Source organism: Boleophthalmus pectinirostris, unplaced genomic scaffold (assembly GCF_026225935.1).
Source record: "Boleophthalmus pectinirostris isolate CB_2022bp ecotype Guang Dong unplaced genomic scaffold, ASM2622593v1 HiC_scaffold_18, whole genome shotgun sequence".
Taxonomy (NCBI): domain Eukaryota; kingdom Metazoa; phylum Chordata; class Actinopteri; order Gobiiformes; family Gobiidae; genus Boleophthalmus; species Boleophthalmus pectinirostris.
The window spans coordinates 24,299,324-24,322,689 of NW_026571133.1; the positions used below are offsets into that span (position 1 = coordinate 24,299,324).

General features: G+C 39.1%; 2 protein-coding genes across 3 annotated transcripts in view; one reads left to right on the top strand and one right to left on the bottom strand.

Annotated features, from left to right (window-relative positions):
• LOC110157475 (beta-1,3-galactosyl-O-glycosyl-glycoprotein beta-1,6-N-acetylglucosaminyltransferase 4-like) overlaps positions 1–19,837 on the bottom strand; it is a 38,832-nt gene extending 18,995 nt beyond the window's left edge. The window contains exons 1-3 of one of the 2 annotated variants that reach the window (XR_008632248.1): positions 19,706–19,837; positions 3,664–3,797; positions 2,527–2,652 (exon numbers count right to left, since the gene is read on the bottom strand). Coding sequence is in view for 1 of the 2 variants with exons in the window: in XM_020921820.2 (XP_020777479.2) it covers positions 18,292–19,623; positions 19,706–19,729 (1,356 nt within the window). In the remaining variant the exon portion in view is untranslated. Of the gene's footprint in view, positions 1–2,526; positions 2,653–3,663; positions 3,798–17,662; positions 19,624–19,705 lie in introns of those variants that run through there. The other variant, XM_020921820.2, reaches the window with a different exon arrangement.
• On the top strand, positions 5,431–11,764 carry lhx5 (LIM homeobox 5). The gene is made up of 5 exons (XM_055154210.1): positions 5,431–5,603; positions 6,874–7,097; positions 7,620–7,897; positions 9,285–9,450; positions 11,427–11,764. The coding sequence occupies exons 1-5, from the start codon at positions 5,431–5,433 to the stop codon at positions 11,762–11,764; spliced, it is 1,179 nt and encodes a 392-aa protein (XP_055010185.1).
• Positions 19,838–23,366: the final 3,529 nt, after the last annotated feature.

A 23,366-nucleotide genomic window follows, 5' to 3' on the forward strand; every position in this document is an offset into this window, starting at 1 on the left:
AAATTTGCAGAATACACTCTTTTATGTTTTCTCTGCCCATTTGATTTGTTTTTAATTAGGTTTAGTTTCTTACCCAAGTATAATGCCAGCCAAAACCAATATGTCCATTATTTTTATTACATCAGGACGGTATGCAAACAGCCTCTATTACTGAACAGGTCAAGTTTTTTATGTTTTTACTGAACAATATTTCATGCAAGTTGTTTCATATACTTGGGATAATAGGCCACATTCATTGAATTCAAACTCTATCACCAACAGAAAGCTAAAAAGAAAAGTATCTTTATATGGCAGCTGTCATTATGTCAAAAAAGTTGTAATTAAGTTAATATATATTTGTATACTGCTTTGTATACTGCACCAAAGAGCAAACATTAAAGGTTAGTTCTTGCAAGTGCTCGGTTGCAGTACTTAAAAAATATGCAAATCTGGGTCTTGGGTGCACAAAATGTCCCATACCCCATTCCTATAATCAGATACTTTGTATTATGCTATTTTGCTTATTTCTAGTCTCATAATCATAATGAATGTATTTGTCTGAAACAGATATCAGAGGGACTTTTCCAGATGTCCTCTAAATGGTGAGAGAGCAGTTACAGACCTTACATTTTATAGATTTTAAATGTTACAGAGACATTGCCTGTGTTCAATTCCTCAGTGCTTTCCTGGTTTCTCTCTGCATCCCCTTAACTAAAAGCACCTTCCCTCCATCGCTCGGTCCATTAGTGCTGCAGATGGAGGAGGCTGGTCCTGCGGGCTGTGTGCGACCCTACTCTGATTAATAGAGTAGGTGAGGGCAAAGGTGCCATGCACACCCCCATTCATTAGCTCATTAGGATGGCCCACAGTGGAAGGTGATCTGCCTCATTATATCTCAATGACAGGGGCTGAACTCCACACACCAGCAGCCATTCACTTAGGCTTTTATTCTTTAAACTAGCCACGTCCTGTCCGCCATCTTTTTTACACCTTTGAATAAAAAGTCACACCACTTTGCACACAGGTTGACTGCAGCAAAAAATCTACCACAGACATACTCCCATCTCTCACCACATGGGTGATTTTCAGTGTTCATGTGCTTTATTGGAAGTTAGGTGCATCTCTGGTTTCTATAAGCTGTAAGATATTCCTGATTCAGTTAACTAAATTTCAGTTTCAAAAGAACAGCTCCTTTTGATACCCAAAAAGTTTCACACCGCATCATCTATTCACTCTATTCATATTCTTGTAAACTATCACGAGCAACAGCAGCTCTGGAATAGACTACGGTAGTAAGTCTGCCAGTCTGCTCCATCAGCCCCTCCAATCACCACTGATTTCTCAATTGCACATCGCTTTCATAAGTGACAAGGTTGACAAAGTGTTGCCTAAAGACACAACGCCAGATTACACTAGACTAGAGCCACTGCTGGCCCACTGATGCACCTGATTCTTCTCTCTCATTCAAGTACTAGCATAGCTTCTGAGTTCAACTAAGACTGGGTATTTTCAAGATGGTATCTTGATGTCTTTCATGAATTACCTGGGATCCAGAATACCTACTGTATACTTCATGAAGATGTGGGTCTGGTAACAGGTGAATCTGACAAACGACTGATAGATGAATGGTCTGTGCGTATCAAAACAGATATCACAAGCAACAGAAAAACATTGTGGATTTCTGTTATCACTATTAATCTGAGATAAGAGAAATTTGATTTTGTTTGTTAATGATGGTGGACCAATGAGCTCCTTCATTTCACATGAAACACTGAAATAAACAAATGTGATTATGTGAACATATTTGGCCCTGGATCTAGCTGCAGTGCAGAGTGTGGTGACCAGACTGAGTAAGAGATACAGACAGAAATAATTTTGGATTTGCAAAGTAACATATGTGAAAACTTTAATCACACAAATTATAATCACAGATTACAATAAGGTAACTAAGAAGAGCTTAAGGATTAAATACTGTTGGAATAATATGGTTTTCTTCCTAAATATAAGATGACTTTGAAACTTACTGTAGATGTAATATATACACCTGAGCTGTGTCCACAAGTAAAAATATAGATATTAACCAAATCATGTGTTAATATCTAAATTTTTACTTGCTTTTTTCTAAAGTTTATTTGAAAAAGTAATGAAAGATTGTTGTTGTTCCAGCTGTTACCACAATATTATAATTGTATATTTAATGTGTGCATATAGATGCATATAGATGCATCTATATGCACATTTACAAAAACTGGTGGTGTCTGGTTGCGGTGAGATAGAGGTGTTGGTGGGCTGAGCAGGACGAGACAGAAGCAGGGAGAGATAGAGGGGAAAGAGAAAGTCCCTGAGGCGTGTCCGGGCCGTGATGGCTCCCCTGACAAGCTCCCCTGTAATGGTCTCCCTCTCTCTCTGAGTGCTGTGAAATTGCAGGCGGCGGTCTACAGCTGAGGACTCACAGGAGACAAACGGCCTTTTAATTCAGAGCGCAAGGAGGTGACAGAGAGGGAGGCCCTAAGGGAGGGCTACCAATCAGACATTCATCATACTAACCTCTCTCTTGGGACTGGCCATGCCAAAAAGGGGCCCTGGAGGTGGTCTCCAACAGACATGTGTGTTAGGCGTATACAGGCGGGTCGGGGTGGCCTGCTCAGGTGTCTGTCACTGTGGAGGGTGGGCCTTCACGAGAGAAGACAGACAGACATTAGGGGCCAGAGGAGATTTGGGATTTTCTTACATAAAATTTCTTTTCATTTTACATTTTTTCATTCTCCTATTAAGATATTAGGCATTGCTTCTTGGTGCATAATTAAACAGAAGTTGAAAGATGGGGAGAAACATACAGATAATTTGTGAGGCCTCTTAGTAAAGAAAGGGCACTGATGCTCAACCCACTTCACATAATTGGACCTTGGAAAACATGTTGTGATAGTTTAAACTGAGGAGTAATCAAGTAACAAACCTTTTCAATGCATAAATACATACTTAAACTTTACAAAACAATTCAGATTAGCATTCTGTGATTTGCTGATGAGTTTCCAATTGGAATCTAGGCCTTTTCATCCATATTTCAGGCACTGAATAACAACACGCCATACTTTACCTTGTAGAAAGGATACAGAAAGAATTGCTTCAGTGTACGGTTTTCAAAGGACCAATAAAGACTGGATTTATCAACTGAGGCTGAATGAGTAGAATCCTAAAATGAGTTTCAAGGTTTGTATAGGTAGAATTATCTTCAGTTTTTAAAATCATTTTAGATTGTATCATATTTTTTATTCACTCTGATGATGCTAGAATATTTCAGAAAAGCAGCCACAGTCACCACTGTTATGCCAGATGGGGAATGTTGTAGTAATTAACAATTGGACTCTTTTTAAGGTTTAAAAGAACCTATGACCCACACAGTCCATGCTGAGAGACCGGGTCTGAAAGATATCATAAGAGTATGGTTATAAAAGTGCAGAGCCTTGGAGTAGAATGTAAAGCACAGCTTGTGTATGTATATATATATATATATATATATATATATATATATATATATATATATATATATATATATATATATATATATATATATATATATATATATATATATATATATATATATATGTATGCAGGTCTATTAAAGATGGACATTGTGTTTACAGAATATACAGTATGTGTTCTTCTGTGATTATTCAAACTCACCCGCCTGCCGCTGTCCTTGGTCTTCTGTGCTGACAGCCTTCAGCACCACGGACAGCTCCTATAGTCGTCTTCACAGGTGAGTTCTGACTGTGGCTCTGGTGCAACACAGCACAGTCAAACTGGCGGCTTTATATCTAGGTACAAAGAGACATGCATTCATTTAAACTGGGTGATAGGACCCTGTGCTTCACAGTTGTGTTCCCACTGTAGTAGTTTTTACCTACCATGTGTTGTCTCACTCTTGGCTTGGGGCTGAAAATCTGAATCTGAACTAAGTCTTAACTACTGTTCCCCAAGATGTATCAAATAAAAAAGCATTACCCAAATTTTTCTAGGTTACATCTCAATACAAGAAAATGTTACGGGTAAACTATGTTAAATTTTATTTTACATTATCTAGAAAAATTACAGAAACAAACCTAATTCCTAATTCATCACTGGTCACACACGCACACACACACACACTCACACACACACACACACACACACACACACACACACACACACACACACACACACACATATATATATATATATATATATATATATATATATATAGAGAGAGAGAGAGAGAGAGAGAGAGAGAGAGAGAGAGAGAGAGAGAGATAAATAGATAGATATACATTTGATCATGAGTCTTATTGTGTTATCTTTTGCCTTTTAAACTTAATTGTCATCCAAATGTTTTCGTGAGCGACTCTAATGAGCGGAACTCCACACCTAAAGTCATTCAAATGTAGCATTAAAATGGTCAGCGAATGCTTCCACACGTACTCTTCTCGGCCACGACATAAATTAGCCTCGTGCTTGTTTGCTTAACAGCAACTAACAAAACGAGGCAGTTGGTAAATATTGAAATTTCTTTCGATTGGTGGCCACTGTGTTAAAACACCGGGTGAGCGGGCTCACCCTATTGATGAGCTGGGACTAATCCATTGCATTTCCCCGTAAAAGACTTTCTGCATGAGAAAAGACTCCCGCCCCCCGGCTCACCTGCCTCGCACATGGGCTCCAGGCTGCAGTAGCATTAACCCTGCCCTGCTTGTTTTGATTTAACTTAAGAAGTGGTACTACGACTGCCATAAGAACCGCTTTGTTCTTCTTTAGGCTTATTTAAGTAGCCTATCTCACGTGTATAGCACATAAGAGTTAGTCCTGTCTTGTCTGGGCTCCTTGAGCCGGAGTCCACATCCATGTTTTCATGGGAGGATATTGGGACTTGGGTCCGTGCGGAGGCTATGAGCGCGTAACCATGACAACTGTGCTCTGATTGGCTAGTGCTGCTGGAGAATTAAACAGGGCGTCATCCAATGTGAGGCCTCCTCACACCGTGATAACTCTGGCACAGTGATGCGCAAGTAAGTGGCGATGCCGAGAACCACGTTGAGGAAATGTGTGGAATCAAAACAAGGCGGTCAACCCACGAAGATCTCGTAAAAGACTTATTTTAAAAAACAAAACAAAAACAAACAAACAACAACAACAACAACAAAAAAAACAAAACAAAACGGGAAAACATGCGAGGTGCCATTGCTCTGGGCGGCTTGTCTTTTCTTTCTACTTTCTCTGAGGATTGTGACAAGTGGTAACAGTGCTCTTTCCCGGACCCGGACTAATTACGCCTCTTTGGGTTGACACCGCTCCTGCTTGGCGGGGTCTCGTTTCTAGAGTAGCGGACCAGGTATCAGCGCCAAGACGTTGTTCCGCGGAGATCCGGCTGGTGCCAGTCCGAGCAGCGCTGTCATCGGCGTCCTGCAGGCCGGGGTCATGATGGTCCATTGTGCCGGCTGTGAGCGGCCCATTTTGGACCGCTTCCTCCTTAATGTGCTGGACCGAGCGTGGCATGCCAAGTGCGTGCAGTGTTGCGAGTGCAACTGCAACCTCACAGAGAAATGTTTCTCCAGGGACGGCAAGCTTTACTGTAAAATGGACTTTTTCAGGTAACTCAGTATGACAGTGTACCAAAGTGGCGTACTTTGTTTTGTTATCATAGAACAACAAAATAACTTTTACAATATTTGAATAGCCTATATTTCAGTTATTGGAGTTGACTACTTGATTAAAAACTCGCCAGTGGTTAAAGAAATATATTCATTTTAAATACTATTTTAAAGGAGTTGTAAACGTAAAACGATGATCCTACAAGAGAGGATAGCTTTATTTTAGGCCTATGCGCGTAGGTCAGATAGACTGACATTCTTCTGTTCTGTTTGACTGGCCTATTTTAAAATGCTACAGTTAACCACATAACTATCTCCCAATGTGGTCCAAGAAATTACAATATGAGAAAATGTGTTGTTTGTGACCATATTGTATTAGGCGTCAGGTGTTTTTGCATCAAAATACTCCATGCGCACAGGCTTTGTTGGGACGTCCACTGCTGGCAAGACTTTGGCTTTGGCCTTCATTTTTATCCGTCCATTTGTCCCCTCCAGTACTGGATCTCAATTGTGACACATTAGCTGGGTAAAGCAGTAAGCTAATTACCTGAATGTGTCCATTTGTTGTGTAAGTAGCGTGAGCCCCTATGGGAGAATAGAAACATGCATGTGAAAGAGGACAGTGGCGTGATACCGCAGCGACTGGGAAGACAAGATCACATTAGTGTAAAGACAATAGCGCACAAAAGGAGTGCTTGCGTTCACCTGGAGGCTTAAGCGGCGTCCTGTGGTCACAGCCAAGTCCAGCTGTGAACCCACAGCTCCATCGTAACAGCAGCATACTGGATCTGCAGCAACTGGGGTTCATCACGAGCATCTCTGGTTCGCCAGTGGAGGAGGTTCAATTTGTGCGTCTTAGACAAGAGTGTGTACCCGCAAGTATTAAAAAGGGTGAATATGGATTATGAGCAGATTTTCATTTTCACGCGCGTAGATGCTCCTGCTCTGCCTAATCCCATAATATATCCGTAGCTACAATATGTTGATTGTCACTAATTCGTTTTGCGTGGGGTTATTGTAAAAGCGTCTCCATCTAAATGGGCTATTTTAGTCTTCCATGAACATCTTGGATTATACCAGTTGTGTAATATTGTGTATAATATACTAATACAAATACTACTACTACTACTACTACTACTACTACTACTACTATTTTTATAATAATAATAATAATAATAATAATAATAATAATAATAATAATAATAATAATAATAATAATAATAATAGCATACAGCATTTCTTGACAACTAATGCTGTTTTTTCCTAACAGGCGCTTCGGGACAAAATGCGCAGGCTGTCTTCAGGGTATCTCGCCAAACGACCTTGTGCGTAAAGCGCGAAGCAAAGTGTTTCACCTGAACTGCTTTACGTGTATGGTTTGCAACAAGCAGCTGTCTACGGGAGAAGAGCTGTATGTCATCGATGAAAACAAGTTTGTGTGCAAAGAAGATTATCTGACATCTGGAGCTATCAAGGAGGTCAGCCTTAATTCAGGTATAAATTAGAGATTTTTACGTTTCAGTTTCTAGAAAAAAACAAACAAAACAAAACAAAAAACTACTAAAAACTAAAATACAAAAAATAAAAATAAAAAAATCGTTGTAGGCCCACACGGTACCCAAATATAATTATTAATCATACTAAAAACAAAAGAATGGACACCAGGGTGGTCGATTAAATTGTAAGCGAGGCCTAAGGCAAATACTGCATTTCCTCCAATATATTCAACTTTAGTTTGCTAGGTCTTAAGTACATCCTTGTCAAATAAGTTTCCTACCGCCAATTCTTTTTTGTTTGGCGTAACTTGTTTTAGGTTGTCGTTGTAGTTTTTTTTTTTAATAGCATCGAAATATAAAATGAACCGCATTTTACATGGTCTATTATTTGAAGGTCAGTTTCTCGTGGAAATGATCTTAATTAGATGAGTTGTTTGTTTGTTTGTTCATTATTTTTATTTATTTATTTCTGACTCGCGTTTTGGCATGCATCTCGTGATTCTTTTGTGCTTGTCCACAGTGTCCTCGTGCACGGATAGAAGTTTATCGCCGGATCTAGTGGATCCAATTCAGGATGACATTAAAGAAACGGACAACTCTACGTCTTCGGACAAAGAGACCAACAACATCGAAAACGAAGAGCAGAGTTCTGGGGCAAAGAGGCGCGGTCCGCGGACAACCATCAAGGCCAAGCAGCTCGAAACTCTCAAGGCCGCCTTCGTTGCCACTCCGAAACCCACGCGACACATACGCGAGCAGCTGGCACAGGAGACGGGCCTGAACATGCGCGTAATTCAGGTTAGCACCATTCACATGTTCAAACCTCCATAGTTCCGTTGAATTATTTTGATTAAAAGTCTACTGACGGAACCAATGTTACATCTAGGCTACCCCAGTACAACTTAAACGACTTATTTTATTTTATACCAAATGAAATAAATGACTGTTGTATGTTAAATGACATGCACTAGCGTTTAATGAGTAAAGGATCAGTTTTGTTTTGCCTTGGGCTTCACTTGTTTACACATAAACCAAGTGACCACTGCGTTTCTATTCTCTCAAACACATCCCGTTAATGCTCAGACTAAAGAGCTGCTGGTGTCTGGTTCAGACTGTGTCAGGATGATTAGCACCCGCTCTCCCAACTGTGATGTGGCTTTTTGTGCACTCACTGTAATTATCGCTGATTTCACAGATTTGCATAACACCCTCCCCTTTTCCCACCTCTCTTCTCTTACTCACTTACAGCCAACACCCCCCTGCACTGATAATGTAGTCTAGCCCCCCCTAAATAGTAACCAACCCCCTCCGTGAGGTGCATCCACTCTGCCTCATCAGTCAATGCACCAATCAGTCAATCAATCAATATATCAGATGCCCACCCCTCCATCTGGTATTCCCCCTTTAAAGAAGGCTACACCAAAATGGAGGCAGTCTTTGTTAAATACCAGTGCTGTAGATGCAGGAAACCCCGTGAGGTACTTCCAGACGCTTGAGTGTGTAATCCCTAAGCAATGCTCTCTCGAGGGGAGCCAGAGCATTTCCATAAAAATGTAGCCTACAGTTAGACAATTGTTCTCTCATAAGCAGGTGTCGCTATTCTACAGAGAGTGGCGTCTGAGTGGTTTGGAGGTGTTTTGTGTTGTTGTTGTTTGTATGTTTTTGTATAAATCTACAGCACAGTGGGATGCATGCCTCTGGTGTAGCCTCTGCTTTAGTGTGAACATGCATCATTATGCAGCAAAGGCGAAGCAAGATGTGTTATGTATTTACAATGCACAGAAATTCTTCCATATGGTATGAGAAATACGTCTTTGTTCCTCGTCAAAGACTTTTCCACACATTTGTGATAAGCCCTTTTTATCCTCTGATTACAGTTCTATTTGAACTTTTACATTTACCTATTACAGTAATCCCATCATCCCACAAGCGAAGCACCTCAGGAAAAATTGTAGAATTAGTTAATAATATAGAATAAGCTCCTCATGCAAGCATTATCTATTTTTAGATTTTTATTTAAAATGTTGGTTCTGTCTTTGTTTTACTGCAAAATGTGTTTTCTCACGAATAACATACTGCGCCACCATAAATTTGAGAAATCAAGAAATGATAAAAGAATTTTAAAAATTATCAAGAAATGTCATTTGACTGAATGACTTACATATTACTCGTGCGTCGTTTGCAGGTTTGGTTTCAGAACCGAAGATCGAAAGAGCGGAGAATGAAACAGCTGAGTGCCTTGGGGGCCCGAAGGCATGCCTTTTTCCGGGGCCCCAGGCGGATGAGGCCCCTGGGCGGGAGGATAGAGGATGCAGACATCTTGGGACCTGGGGCTTACAGCTATTATGGAGGTAGGGAAAATTTGTTTTCTAAGAAAACTAATTAACCCTTGTAAAATAATCTTTTAAGCATCTGATTTGTAATATCTGACATTTGTTAGAAACAAAATAACATTTAATGAACATCACACCACACCAGTCAAATGCATTCAAATGTACACTGCATACAAATATTACCATAAAAGTTATTTTGAAAGTGTCTTTTGACAAATGCATTTTTGTTAATTGAATGTAAAGAAAACACAGCAATTAATCCACCTTGATAGTTAAATTGGCAAACCAAACATGGTTTGGTGAGTGTCAAAAAAAAAAAAAAAAAAAAAAAAAAGAAACTAAAAAACAAACCATTAATACAAAAAGCTATAAAAAGCTATATCTTTTCCCCCCCATAAAATATGTCTCCTGTTATTGTACTTTTAAGTAAAGATTTCTTCATTATAATTGTCAATTGAGTGATGACAATCACTTTCCATTGTTTTATTCACTCACTCCTCATTCATTCTTGGCCAAGAAGATGCTGTAGCTATAATGTCACTGCAGAAAGAGTGAGGCTGCCAAATTGAAATGTGGTCAGACTCTTTGCCAACAACCTTTTTGACAATAATATATACATAGTCACTCAAACACCATAATGCATGGGCCAGGTGGGAGGACACAAGACATGTATGCAGTAGAGCTTTACAAGAAATGTAAAGCTGGTCACATGATCAACTGTGAGCTGGAGACATTTGTCACAGTAAGGGACAGGAGGACACTGGACGAACTGCTCTCCATCATGGACATTCCTGCTTATTTAGTGCACCGACTATATAGCACAGACTGTAGAGGGTCAGAGGAGCTTATTCTCCAACAGGCTCCTACAGCTCTATGCAAACAGTAAGAGATACAGGGCTACATTCATACCATACTCCATACAACTGTACGAGTCACCCTTATATAGAGATAGATAAGATAACCCTATGTCATGTTAATCATCATATAATTTTTACACTGTCTTCCTTATGACCTCTTGTATATAGCTGAGATTTTTTATTACTATTTTTCAGTTTTATTTGGACTTGTACGTATACATTTTTATTGTGCATTTTTTATATTATAATTTTTTATAATCATTTTTATAATTATAATTATGACTTATTTGATGCTTGTCTCTTGCTATCTTTTTTGCTACTTATTTAGAATGTATTATTACCATTTATATTTTTTACTCTTTGATACTGTATTATATTGTGATAAGTGACCTACTGTGTGAAATAATTTCCCTTGTAGATCAATACATTTTGTCTAAGTTTAAGTCTAGAGCATTTGGGCTTTGGATGTGCATGCTTTACCACTGACCGACAAAAGACCTCAACATTTCACACACGCACCTGTCCCAGTCATGTACATGAGACATGAGTAATGGAATGCAGTTCCAGCACGTGAAGGCCCATGCTTTGAAAAACTCATGACCCTGTCAAGGCTAACATAAGGAAGTGGGAGGGAGCACAGGAGACCAAATCATGCACCTGGATTTTCATATCTTTTGTGCTGGGGTAGACTGGTCCATATTTTAATTATTTTCTCTCAGTATGTAAACATAATGTTTAATTTCATAAATCTCAAAATAAAAATGTAAGAGTAATATGTCTGTATTTGACTGTGTAATGTGACTAGTGTGGTTATAGCCTGAGATTTCTGAAAGCCACATACAATTGAAGAAAAGTAGCAGTATGAGGAGATAATGAATAAAATAGTCCCCTAAGGTTTAGATGCATGTTACAGATTGGAAAAAAGGTGTTTCTTCAGTTCAATTCTTTCAGGTATGTCCAATTCCACTAGAAGTTTCCACACCTTGAAAAGAGCTTGATAAATGTTGGGTTCTAAAGTGAGGAACAGGAGAATGGAGTTATTTATTAACTCAAACAGAGATATTAGAAATAGTACATGATTGATTTCAGCTTTGAAGTTGCAGTGCATATCTGACACATGCTTCTCTCTCTCTACAGAGTACCAAGGAGACTACTATGGTGCAGGGAATAACTATGATTTCTTCCCACATGGCCCCCCTTCATCTCAGGCCCAGTCCCCTGCAGAATCCCCATACATGTTAGCCTCTGGACCAGGAGCTATGGAGAGCTCAGGCCACCACCCTTCAGATGACCAAAGGTTCACAGACATGATCTCCCATGCAGACACACCCAGTCCAGAGCCCGGTTTACAGACGGTCCCAGGAGAGGCATATGGAGGAGGACCCAGCCCCCCTTTCTCTTTAGCCAGTAACTCCAGCTACAGTGCACCTATGTCCCACCAAGGTCAGGAGATGGGAGAGACTGCAGCCTGGTAGTGGACTGAAGGAAGCTAATCTAATTCAGGAGATGAACTGACTAAATCCATATTCTGGAGTGATGTGGAGATTTCTACACAGAACTGATTGTAAATGATCAGAAAATGAACTTCACTTAAAATGGGACAGGGCAGTTTGTGGGGAAAGTCATTGCCTAGCCTGGATTACTGGACCTGAAATATGACAAATATTTCTGCAACTTCATCCAGCAAAGTGCCCTGACCCTCCCCTCCATATCCATGAAGGTTGCATATGTAGTCTCAGTCTAGAGAGACAATGCCAAAGGGGACATCTTTACTCATCTTTATGAAAGTATCTCTTCAAATCTCCATTTTTTATTTCCTTTACATCCGTTTTAGAATTGCTGAGACACTCCTTGCAACACTTATCACAAACTAAGACAAAGAACCAGGATGAATACTTGCTTTAATCCCTTCATACAAACACAAATGTGGCAATTAAAACACACAAACACTGTAGACATGTTCTGGAGTAGGTCAATTGAGAGGTTTCTGCTTTATAGAGTGGACATACACACATTTGGCATTGACATGGTCTTACACAAGCCCTTTGCTACTGTCTTTGCTTGGGTAATGCACTAAATGCATTCTTGATCAAAGCTTAAATAAAAGATGTATGTGCTATTATTCAAAACACGGACACAATTATAAAGACACTTGTACTCAGTGACTGTGGCACACACAAATCTCACACCCTTCTAGGCGGCCCTGATAGCTGTTCTCTGCGCGCTGCTTCACCTGACCTTCCTTTTGTTACTGTCCCTTTTAAAAAACATGTTTTAATGGAAATGATTTTCAAAAGAACATTGAACCTATAATGGAGAATCTCCTTCAACAGCTGAGGTCTCTTTCCTCTAAAGAGAGAAAACAAAAGAGGGGGCAGACAACATCTGTGACATTTCCACAGACTGCGCTGAAACACTCAGTGCCATCTAGTGGCCATGTGTCGAACAGCACTGTTGTAAGGGAAATCTTTGTACTGCTGCAATCAGTCACTTTATTTTCTAAATTATTTGCATAGATTATAAAGTTTCAGGGCTAAATGTTTCAAGGCGTCAAATTTAGCCTTCATGAAGCAACTGTAAAGGGGCACAGTATTTGCTTCAGAGTACAGTAAACAAAAATATTCATACAAGCCAAAAAGGGTAATAAATTTATGTAACAAGAACTAACCATTTCTATCACTTTTTTTTTTTTTTTTTTTTTTAAGTTTTCTACTGCAAAAAATGTATTTCACCCAACATACTGTTTTTCTCTCATGAGCTGGCTCTACTTGATAAGTCCAACTGAGGCCATTTTTTTAATCCGTTGGGTGTTGTATCAGATCTAAGAAAATGTGTCTTAGACTGATGACCTGAGGTCCAATTATGTTTTGGTCTTGTGTGTAAATGATGAGGTACATATGATGTGCGATATGTGTGTATATATGATGGAGTGTGAGTGTGAGTCCTCAATTAAAATAGAGGAGGGGGGCTGTATAATTTCTATGTATATAGCACTGGTAATAAAAACCTCTTACAACTTGACATGACAAATGTCTATTTTCAACTGTGCCTACAGGAAATCAGATAAACAATACAACTGCTTAATCTAATTTTAAAGACTTTGCACAGTTTCTTCGTTTTAATGGTGCTGTAGCTAAAATTTTTCATGTCTTATTGAATCTGAGCAAATTTTAGTAAAAAGAAAGAGGGAGGGTTGTCATCTAAAATAACTTTTATGAGCCATGTTACAATGGTCATCAGTTCCATCATCATACACTTACTCAGAATTTTGAATGACTCATACATGTTTGATGCTTGAGTCCTCAAGAAAAAATATTGGTTTCACCTTCCCCCCTATCCAGACCCATAGCATGCATAGGGTTAAAAAAAAAATCATGTTTCAACAATAAAAATAAATGAAAATTAGCTCCTTGTTACAGTGAAAGGCGGGGCCAATCAGTTTACCAGTTTTGAACTGGAAGTCAATTTGTTAGTAAAATTTTCAATCAATATTGTGATTTACAGTGAACAAAATAAAAAATAAATGATATATATGTATTTACAGTTTAATAATAAATACCACAAATATATAATTTGATGCTGTGGTCTCAATCAAACGTCACACAAAATAAATGACAATGTTTGACAATTTTTTATTCAAATGTACCTAAGGGAGATTTTTCACCCTTTTGTAGCCCTAGATGTTATAAACATTAGTATTAGGAAACAATCATTTCTAAACTGGAAAGAGGTTGGACTGAATGGCACTGCAACTAATTAACAATAATAACAAACCGTACACAAAACTGCATGCAGAGTAGGCCCTTACAGAAATTTCTTAAATGTTTATTAGAATTGACTTCAGATCAGTGGCTGTTGGTCACCCCATCTCTCTCTTAGTCCAACCCCTCATCCTTTATTCCCATCTCTTCCCCCTTTCACTGTGGGCCAGGTGGACTGGTTGTGGTGCAGGTCTGCAGTCATTTTCCCCCTGACTGGTTTTAATGTACAGCCTAATGTGCGCACACATCTCAGACACACACTCACATGCTGAGGAGGATGTGGTTGGAGCCCCGGACAGTCCATTACACAGAAGTGCTCCATCCTCTCTTATATATTTATTTCTCCCTGTGTTTTTTCTCAGGAGTATTCTCCTCACTTCTACTTTTTATTGTTTTATATTTGAATCTCGGCATTTCCAGCAGAGCATGCCTCACAAGGAAGAAAGTAAAAGCAGGCAGGTTATTGGAAATTAGTCTATACTCTGTGAGGGTCCATCAACAAACCAGCTGGGGGTCCCTATACAAATGCACCATTGCTTACACATACATGCTATACTGAGCTTGCACAGAGAGAAAGAAAACCGGCACAGCCCTGGCAACCTTCACCTCCTGTTCACCCAGCATCTGGTTATCACTACTGCACTCACACACAAATGCATACATGGTGCATACTGAGGACCCTGGTGCAGGCACACCACAATGCCATTAACATCAGTACTTTGGTAATGGATGTGTTTGCAGGGCTGCTCTGGGAGGAGAGAAGAGACCTGGTGTCGTGGTTATAAATCATCCACTTGCTTCCCTTCCCCCACCACAACACATACAATATTGTTGCCAAACAACCAACAATGTGGGAACAAAAAATAACTCCAATTTATGATGCCACTACTCTGGATTTAAACTAATGCTCATTGGCATATAATTTATCATACATCAAACATACAATTATTCTCACACTATATGCAAGCCAAAAGAGAATCGTAAGACTTTGAATAACACAAAATGTGCAAATACAAAATATAAGTATAACCTTTATGCAATAAAATAAACACATATAAATAACAATCTGGAAATCTTATTTGAAAAGATCTTAAATTCAATACTTAGTCAAAAATCTAAATCAAATTTGACAGAAATCTGGCTATGATATGATGGGGTAAGAAACCTGTTATTAAGAAAGCATAATCAAATTATTGTTCAAAATAATTTCTGCTGCAACATAACCACACCTTTAATGTGGGGCAGAAAGTTATAACTCCTGAAAGAGATTTCAGGAAACATGTTCAGCAAACCAGTTTATCACTATCAGATGTATTTAGAGCCTCAACTGTCCTCTCAAGGTTTACAAGGGTGATGTTTGCCATAACATAATATATGAAAGCTGTAAACCACAAAGGAGCAGCTGGTCTGCAGAATCTTAAGACTTCCTTATAATGCGTTATTGCGGAGACCAAACACAAAACTGGGACCAATAATATTTCTATTAACATAAACAACAGGGAACTTACGACATTTTAAAAACTTGTTGGGAAGGAAAGAAGGCAAAGGAGGAGCAAAACTTGCAACTTTACTCATATTGCATGTCAAATGGATATGACAATGTAATAACGTCTGTCAAATATCACAGCTTCAACAACATTTTTTCCCACTCTGCTCGCACTTTTTCTCTTTACAGCCCTCCCCCGTTTCAAACCTGTCACTGATACTATGACAAGTTTTGACAGCTTTGATACAAACAGAAAAAAGACACAAGAGGAATGGCCATAGACCACAGCAGTTCATCTGACAAATAACCATAGCGCCTTCAAGTGGTTTCATGTCGCCATTGCAAACTAGTTTGTACAGGCCACTCGGAAACCTTGAACCTTTCTATCTAAACTATCGCAGAGTAAATAATTAGCAATAAAAGTCAAGATGACTTTTAGCATTTGTTATTTTAGTTACAAGTACAACAGGTTGTGTAAGCACACACGTTTCCATAGTTCCATAGACAATGGTCACGCAGTCGAGCTCTTAGGACTTGAATTACTACCGGTACTCAAATATAAACTTACTTGAGGTTGTAAATGTGATGTTGTTTATAATTTGAATTTGTTTCACTGGCTGTTTGGTACATACATTTATCTGTGCTATGACAGTTTTAGTGGAGAAAATGAATGCACTTTTTGACTACACGCCTTAAAACAGGTATATAGTGATAATCTGTAAGTTGTGATCTCACACTGATCTCAAAAAATGAGCTCAGTGCCTGTCTGTCTGGCTTTGGTATGCACGCACACTATTTCTCAACTATTTCTCAACTGAGGACAGATTACACTAAGTATTGTGTCTACTGCAGATCTAATGTGGGCACACCTTGAAAAGGTGGCAGCTGTCACTGCCACTGGCAAAAGGGCACCTGCTTGTCCACAAAGCATTCATGAGTGCCACTATCTCAGTCTTAGTAAAAAAAAATAAAAATAAATCAATGGCTTTGGCACATCTGAAACTTTTTATAAATCTGCCAAATTTTTCTCAGACTTTGCAACACTATTCACACGAGACACAAAAGAACATTTGAAAATTAAGCTTTGTGAACAAAACGTAACACACTCTTGTAAAAAGGACACTTTGTGACTAAAAGATAAGCTCAATCATCAGATTTATACACTTTCTGATGGTTTGAGAGTGAAGTAAATGCTGTAAATATGTGCACAATATTAATCATATGGGGAACTAGAAGAGCACAATTCTGTTAAAAATCAAATCTGTGATTTTTTTTCTCTCCAAATCTCTGAATGAAACCGGCTTCAAACAGGTTTTATGTAAATAGTTCATCATTGTGTTTTCATATTCTGAAAAAGTGTTTTGGAGTTTTGATGAGTTAATGCTTGAAAAGGATATACAGCTGTTCCAAGATGACAGGTGTATTTGCCCCTTCAGTTTTGAAAATTTAGACTTAGACTTTAATGTCAAAGCGATTGAAAAAAAAATAAATAATTGCTCTTCTCTTAATCTTTAATCGGCACCATTTTACTCGACTCAATAATTCTGACACATCTCTTATGTCATTCTTCTCTCTATAGAAAATTGCTATTTGCAAAACAGCTCACACAAAATCCTAAGGATTGCAGTTTTCATAAACAAAATGTAATTTCAAAATAAATAAAAAAAATTATGCAGGTTGTGTGCTGGCTGTAATGTATTTTGTAAAAAAAAAAAATAATAAATAAAAAAAAAAAAAAAAAATATATATATATATATACACATATATATATACACATATATATATACATATATATATATATATATATATATATATTACATATATGTGTGTGTTTGTGTGTGTGTGTGTGTGTGGTGTGTGTGTGTGTGTGCGTGTCTGTATGTGTGTGTGTACACATTACCAGTCACAATTAGATTTTGCAGTATGCGATTAAAGGTATATATTTATGCTGAGGAAAACTGGGAGATGTTGGCATAGCAAATACATCAACACTGCTTTTGCAATCAAAGTAAACAAAGTTTCAAAAACTGTGCTAAAACGATTGAAATAAACTGTAATGAAGATAATTTATTTAAATCATCATTTCATGAGCACAATTCTCTCTTAACGACAATGTGGGTCTGGGCAAATGTGTTTTTGCCTTTCACCAATACCTCAATCAACAGTCTGGAGGAATAGAGAACTTCACCTCACTGTATACGCCCACTGTGTATATTTATTTATCTGTATCAACCTAAATAGGCCTATTTGTTTTATGCACTTATGCATATTTTGCCATTGTATATCTAATAATCTAATTTAAGTCTGAAAAATCGGTTTAATCATTTTGGTGGCTATGGTGCTAAACAATGAGATAATAGGTTCGAAGACGAGATTTAGAGTCATGGAAAGCTTTGGCATGTTATGAAGGCTGCTGCTGCTGTATCCTTGGTTTTATCACAGGCCCAGTGTTGGTAACTACACCAGAAGTCACCAACCACATGTTTCCAACATCTTCCGGTAAGCATGAATAGAGCTTATACTTAAATGTTTTGAATGGTTCATCTAAATAGCTGAGATTCACTATAATGCATTTTGAACAGACTGACAAAATCAAATGAACAGCAAAGAATTGTATGACTTCATTTGAGACAATGCACCAAAGCATTTGCTCTTTAGAAAAAAAACAGATAGGTACATCTCTCCACTCATTTTCACCAATAACTATGTTTTAAAAATCAAATAAATAAAGGTAACCAACTGAACAAACCCTTTCTCAATAGCACACAGATGAAGCAAGAGACCGAAGTAACGTTTGCTTTTTCTCTAGATACTCCTCGAGGCACTGAATAATAACAGGGTCTATTTTGGGGTCAAATTTGTTAGCAAACCAGTGACCATAGTTGAGTAGCCAGCGCATTTCCCCCACACCATAGATGCACACACCACGTCTGTGGTCACCAGTGCAGTGCGGGTACAAATGGTCTTCCAGGTAGGACCACTTGACCAACCTCGTCTTACTCATCAGGTCAGTGACATCTGGCTGTGACCGGGGAACCTCTCCTGGTACACCAGGCAAACGCACAAGGGTTGCCCAGAAATGTTCGTCTGGGGAGTAAGTGTCTTCAGACCATGCCAAAAAATCTTTGACCACTTCAGAGGATTGCATATACTCCACAAATTCCCTTGACAGGACAAAGTAAGCGTTGCCAGTAAACATTTCAATCCCATGAGGTGGTGGTTTCTTCTCTCTGTTTGTTCTGACAGGTATTTTTTTGTATTCATAGTTGACATCTCGAATTTCATGTTGATACTTATATCTTTCACTTTTATATGTAGTAGGCCTGCAAGTCTCTAACATGTTAGCACCTTTTAATTTGGTTAGTTCAGTCACTAATTCTATATTGGATCTGAGGGGGAAATCCTGTCCACAAAGGTTGATAATGTACTTCCATTTAACCTTTGACTTCAAAAGGTCTGACATACAATGCAAATCTGCCTTTAATCTGGTAATGCTGGCATAAAACACGGATTCTCTTTTTGAAGCAATCATAACATTTGGCAAACACTGGGCCAAACCTTCCATTGCTGAACGGAACTCATCTGAAGACTTCTCATCGTAGTGAATACAGTAAATATTGTTAGAAGAATATAATGCTTTTATAAGTCTCTCCACCATCCATGCGCCTTTATGGACAACTAATGAATAAGCCAATGGGAAGTTTTTCTCCTCCTGTGACAAGCATACATCATTATAGCCTCTAGACTTGAGGAAGAATTCGCAATTCGAAGTGAGATTGACGAGACCGTCATCCATTTCCTCTACAACTAGTTTCCTTAATGTTAAAGCTCTCCCCACTTCCACTGGGTCCATATCGTATATTGATGAGCAGTCCACATTGAACCGGTGAAAAGTCTCGAGGTCCAGGGGAGCGTGAGCGGTGGTGATGTGATACATATTGCTGTTCCTCCAGCTAACCATCAGCACGAAGCTTAGGGCCAAGGCGGTCAACAGCCATGACAGGGCGCCCCCCCGCTTAACTCCGCGTATACATCTTGCCATTCTTCGAAAAACACTCAAAGTCAGACCCACAAACTTAAAAGTAGCCTACAACGGGAAAATAATCACGTGTCACAGGTATCAACAACTCAATGAAAGAAAAAAAAAGAAAAAGAAAAGTTAAACTTACACTATTAATGAAACTGAGTTCCATTTGGTTAATCCAGTTCGGTAAGGTTTAGCCCAACCTTTCACTCTGCTACACTAATTACGTTTTGTAAATGATCAACGAGCGCGTGAAAAGGCGCGGATGACCCATGAGCACTTGCTGCTCCAGTCTGTAGGCTGATGTCGTTACCTGCAATTTATTACAGATTCCGGAAAGAGGTAGGTTACGCCTCTTATCTATCGGACTATAGGCTGTTTTATCCCCTTGCATTTTTGTGATGCTTTCACTTAAACAGGGACTTATATTCCAAAGGCAAATAGTCCAGAAACGTTATTTCTCAAGTATAGGCTTAGCCTACTGATGTTCAGTAACCAGAGTAGCTAAATTGTGCTTTAAAGAGTAGTTCATCTATGATTTTAGAAGAAGCCTAGACAACAAAGTAATGGTCCAAGAAACACAAGACAAAACAAATGGGGGAAAAAATTTAAGCATATAAAAGAAGGCTGCATGAAACACAAATTCAAACCTATTCAAGAGTAAGTGCTATGGTCAAAATAAAGTTTGTGGCTTGACTTACCAAAAAGCAGTCTATCAAAACTTTTATTCAAGGTTAGGCTATTGTTACACCGTAAAATAGTACAGGCTACTACTAGAAGGAGTACAAATCAATAATTTAGTTCTTCTGCCACTGATTAGGAAAGAAGAAATGAAAACCTCGTGGCTCAAATGACCTGAATCCACTTAAGAAGTTTAGTGTATTTTGTGGTCCACAGTTTATGCTTATGCATATTAGGTCTCTAGTTCAGATAGTGTTTTAACAGTCCAAATAATATGGAACGAGATTTCCATATATATATATATCCAAATATCCAAATCCTGAATCAGCTGTAAGATTTTTTATTTTTATTTTTTTAATCAGAAACACGCCCACCCCAACCTTTAGACAAAGGGTGATAGCTCCGGCAGGTGACATGGCAACCAAATACTTGACTATGTTATGACTCTTTTAATTCGAATATGTTTGGACTCTGGCTGTTAAATTTGTGGGTCTGTTAATTTAAATGTCTGTGCAGTCAATATGCACCTGCAAAGCTGGTATTTAGGTTTGAAACATTTAAGCATATTCCTTAATGAACAAATATTATGCTTTTATAAAATACCAAAACATGTATGTATGGTGTATAATAACTGTAATAATAGATCCTATAATCTTAATCGTTTCATTCATCATCATCGTCATCGTTTTGTGCTGTCTCCTTTAAATGCAAATGAGCTCCATCACAGCCCTCTCCCCTCCCGCAGATGGGAGTGTTTCTTTACCTGCGCAACACCCCCGGCAGCCATTGTTGTAGTCCACTACAGAACCACGCGGTGTGGAAGTTTTGCTGAAATTAGTTCTCTTGTTAAATACGAATTTACGACGGAGTATAAGGGTCAGATAAAAAAACAAAACATGCTGGCGCTACGAGAATAAAGTCGTAACATTTTGACATTAAAGTCGTAATATTATGAGAATAAAGTCGAAGCCAGAAAAAGTTGTAATTTTACGAGAATAAAGTCGTAATTTTACGAGAATAAAGTCGTAAATTTACAAGAATAAAGTAGTAATTTTATGAGAATAAAGTCGTAGTCAAAATAAAGTCATAATATTACGAGAATATAGGCTGCTCGGAAAGTATGAACGAGTGGAGAATGGAGAATTTGGAGCATTTTCTAAAGGAGAAAAATCCGTGTATCATTCGTTCATTCGACTGAACAAGGACTGAATCAGGACTAAATCAAGTCTGGAACCAAACCAGAAAGACCAGGGGCCTCATTTATAAAAAACTGCGCAGGAGTTGTCGTAAATTAGTGCGTACGCCTTGTAGCTACGACAAGGTGTGCACCACGCAAACTCCATATTTAGAAAACCCACCGCACGCACCAAACCACGCAATCTTTGCTTTATAAATCCCACCTGCAACTACAATTTGCGCACGTAAACCTACGTCACGTCACGCCCTCTCCACACCTCCACCTCACCATAAAAGGAGCATGTAAAGTGACTCGTGAATGAGATTTCCCTAAACATGAGCCGATAATCAGTGGGTTTGACCGAGACACGCGGGACAGAGGGAAGAGGACGCTCCACGCAGCACCACGTGATCACGACAAAGACTTTATTAAAGACTTTATTAAACCTTGTTTAATAAATAAATACAAAACTAAAAGTGACAACAATGACTCATCTGTTCATTTAATCATTTTTTATAATATTTAGGCAGAACATCTTTGCAGTAAAGCCCATGTTTTTTTCCCCCCGCTGTTTCAAGAGTTTTATCGCTATATTTTTAAGTCTGTCTATGAAGTGTATGAGGACTGGCCCTGTATTTATGCATATACACGTAGATACGTGCAAGCGCAAATTATGAGCGCGTGCGAGAGATTCAGATGCCCTCCCCTGAAGAGGGAAAGGAGCGAGGGAGGGATACGAGGATACGAGGACACAGATGTAGCACGAAACACTTCAGATACAGATGTTATTCTGCCAATTAAAGTCCACACGAAACATCCAAACTGCTGAACCTGTGAGTGTGGGTCTGGGTCGGGACGAGCACGGGCATTATTCTGTTCTTCATACAGTCAGAGAGCAGCTCTCATGTGCAAGAGTTCCCCATTACACAAAAATGTAGGAAAGATTTTGGTTCGGATCAGGTTCGGGCAGTAGGCTTCGTGTCGTGCGCAGACTCGGGTCACTCTGGCGCTCGGTGCGTAAAGACTAAAGTAAAAGTGTTAAAGTTGCGTTCATTAAATCAAAGTCTGGCTCCTGCTGCGTCCAAGGGAAGAGTTTTCTCTCAGGTCGGGTCATTATTTCGTCCTCTGTGTTGGTCAGACTGTGTTCTATAGAAGTCCATGGTCACGGTGTGGACTGTGGGAGACTCTGCGCTACACCGGGTCCGGGAACGTGGCCGCGCTCGTGCACGAGTTTCAAATGAATAATATTGTGGAGAATAATGAGTGGAATAAACAGCCCTTCTCCGTATTTTGGCGAACCAAACACTTAAATGCGCAAATCTGAAGGTAATTCTTCTATATACGTGGATTTTCTGATCAAACACTTCCTCAAACTCTGTTCACTTCTGCTTCTCTCCACGAGTGTCGCTTTTTCCCCGTGTCTCCAGACTTTGCGTAGAACTTACAGGAGGTCCCGAGTTAGCGTAGAGTTAAGCAAAGAGCCACGCCTTAGTCCAGTTTTATAAATACCACGGTTGGCGTAGGAAGCGCGCACGCACGGATTTTTGCGTAAGCAAGCTTTATAAATGAGGCCCCAGGACAGGAAAGCTCTACAGCGTGTGATCAGAATGGCAGAGAAGATTACTGGATGTGACTTTACACCCATCAGTGACATTTATTAGGAGCGTTGCAGAAGACGGGCCTCCAGGATCATGGGGGACCCCTCGCACCCCTCTCACCACCTGTTTGTTCCTCTGCCCTCTGGGAGGAGACTGAGGAGTATTAAAGCCAGGACCTCTCGGCTGAAGTTCAGCTTCTTTCCTGAGGCTGTCAGACTTTTGAACTGTGCACACTGACTTCCTGCTTGAAACCATTTATAAATCTGTCTTCAAATTTGTAAAGTTATGCAATCATCATTCACACACCATATTTACTATAAATAGTATAGTGTGAGGGATTAGTATTTATT

Excerpts from the sequence above, each read along its gene's own strand:
- lhx5 (XM_055154210.1), top strand. The coding sequence starts at position 5,431 with ATGATGGTCCATTGTGCCGGCTGTGAGCGGCCCATTTTGGACCGCTTC. Across the intron at positions 7,098-7,619 it reads GGAGGTCAGCCTTAATTCAG|TGTCCTCGTGCACGGATAGA; the intron begins GTATAAATTAGA and ends GCTTGTCCACAG. Across the intron at positions 7,898-9,284 it reads TGAACATGCGCGTAATTCAG|GTTTGGTTTCAGAACCGAAG; the intron begins GTTAGCACCATT and ends CGTCGTTTGCAG.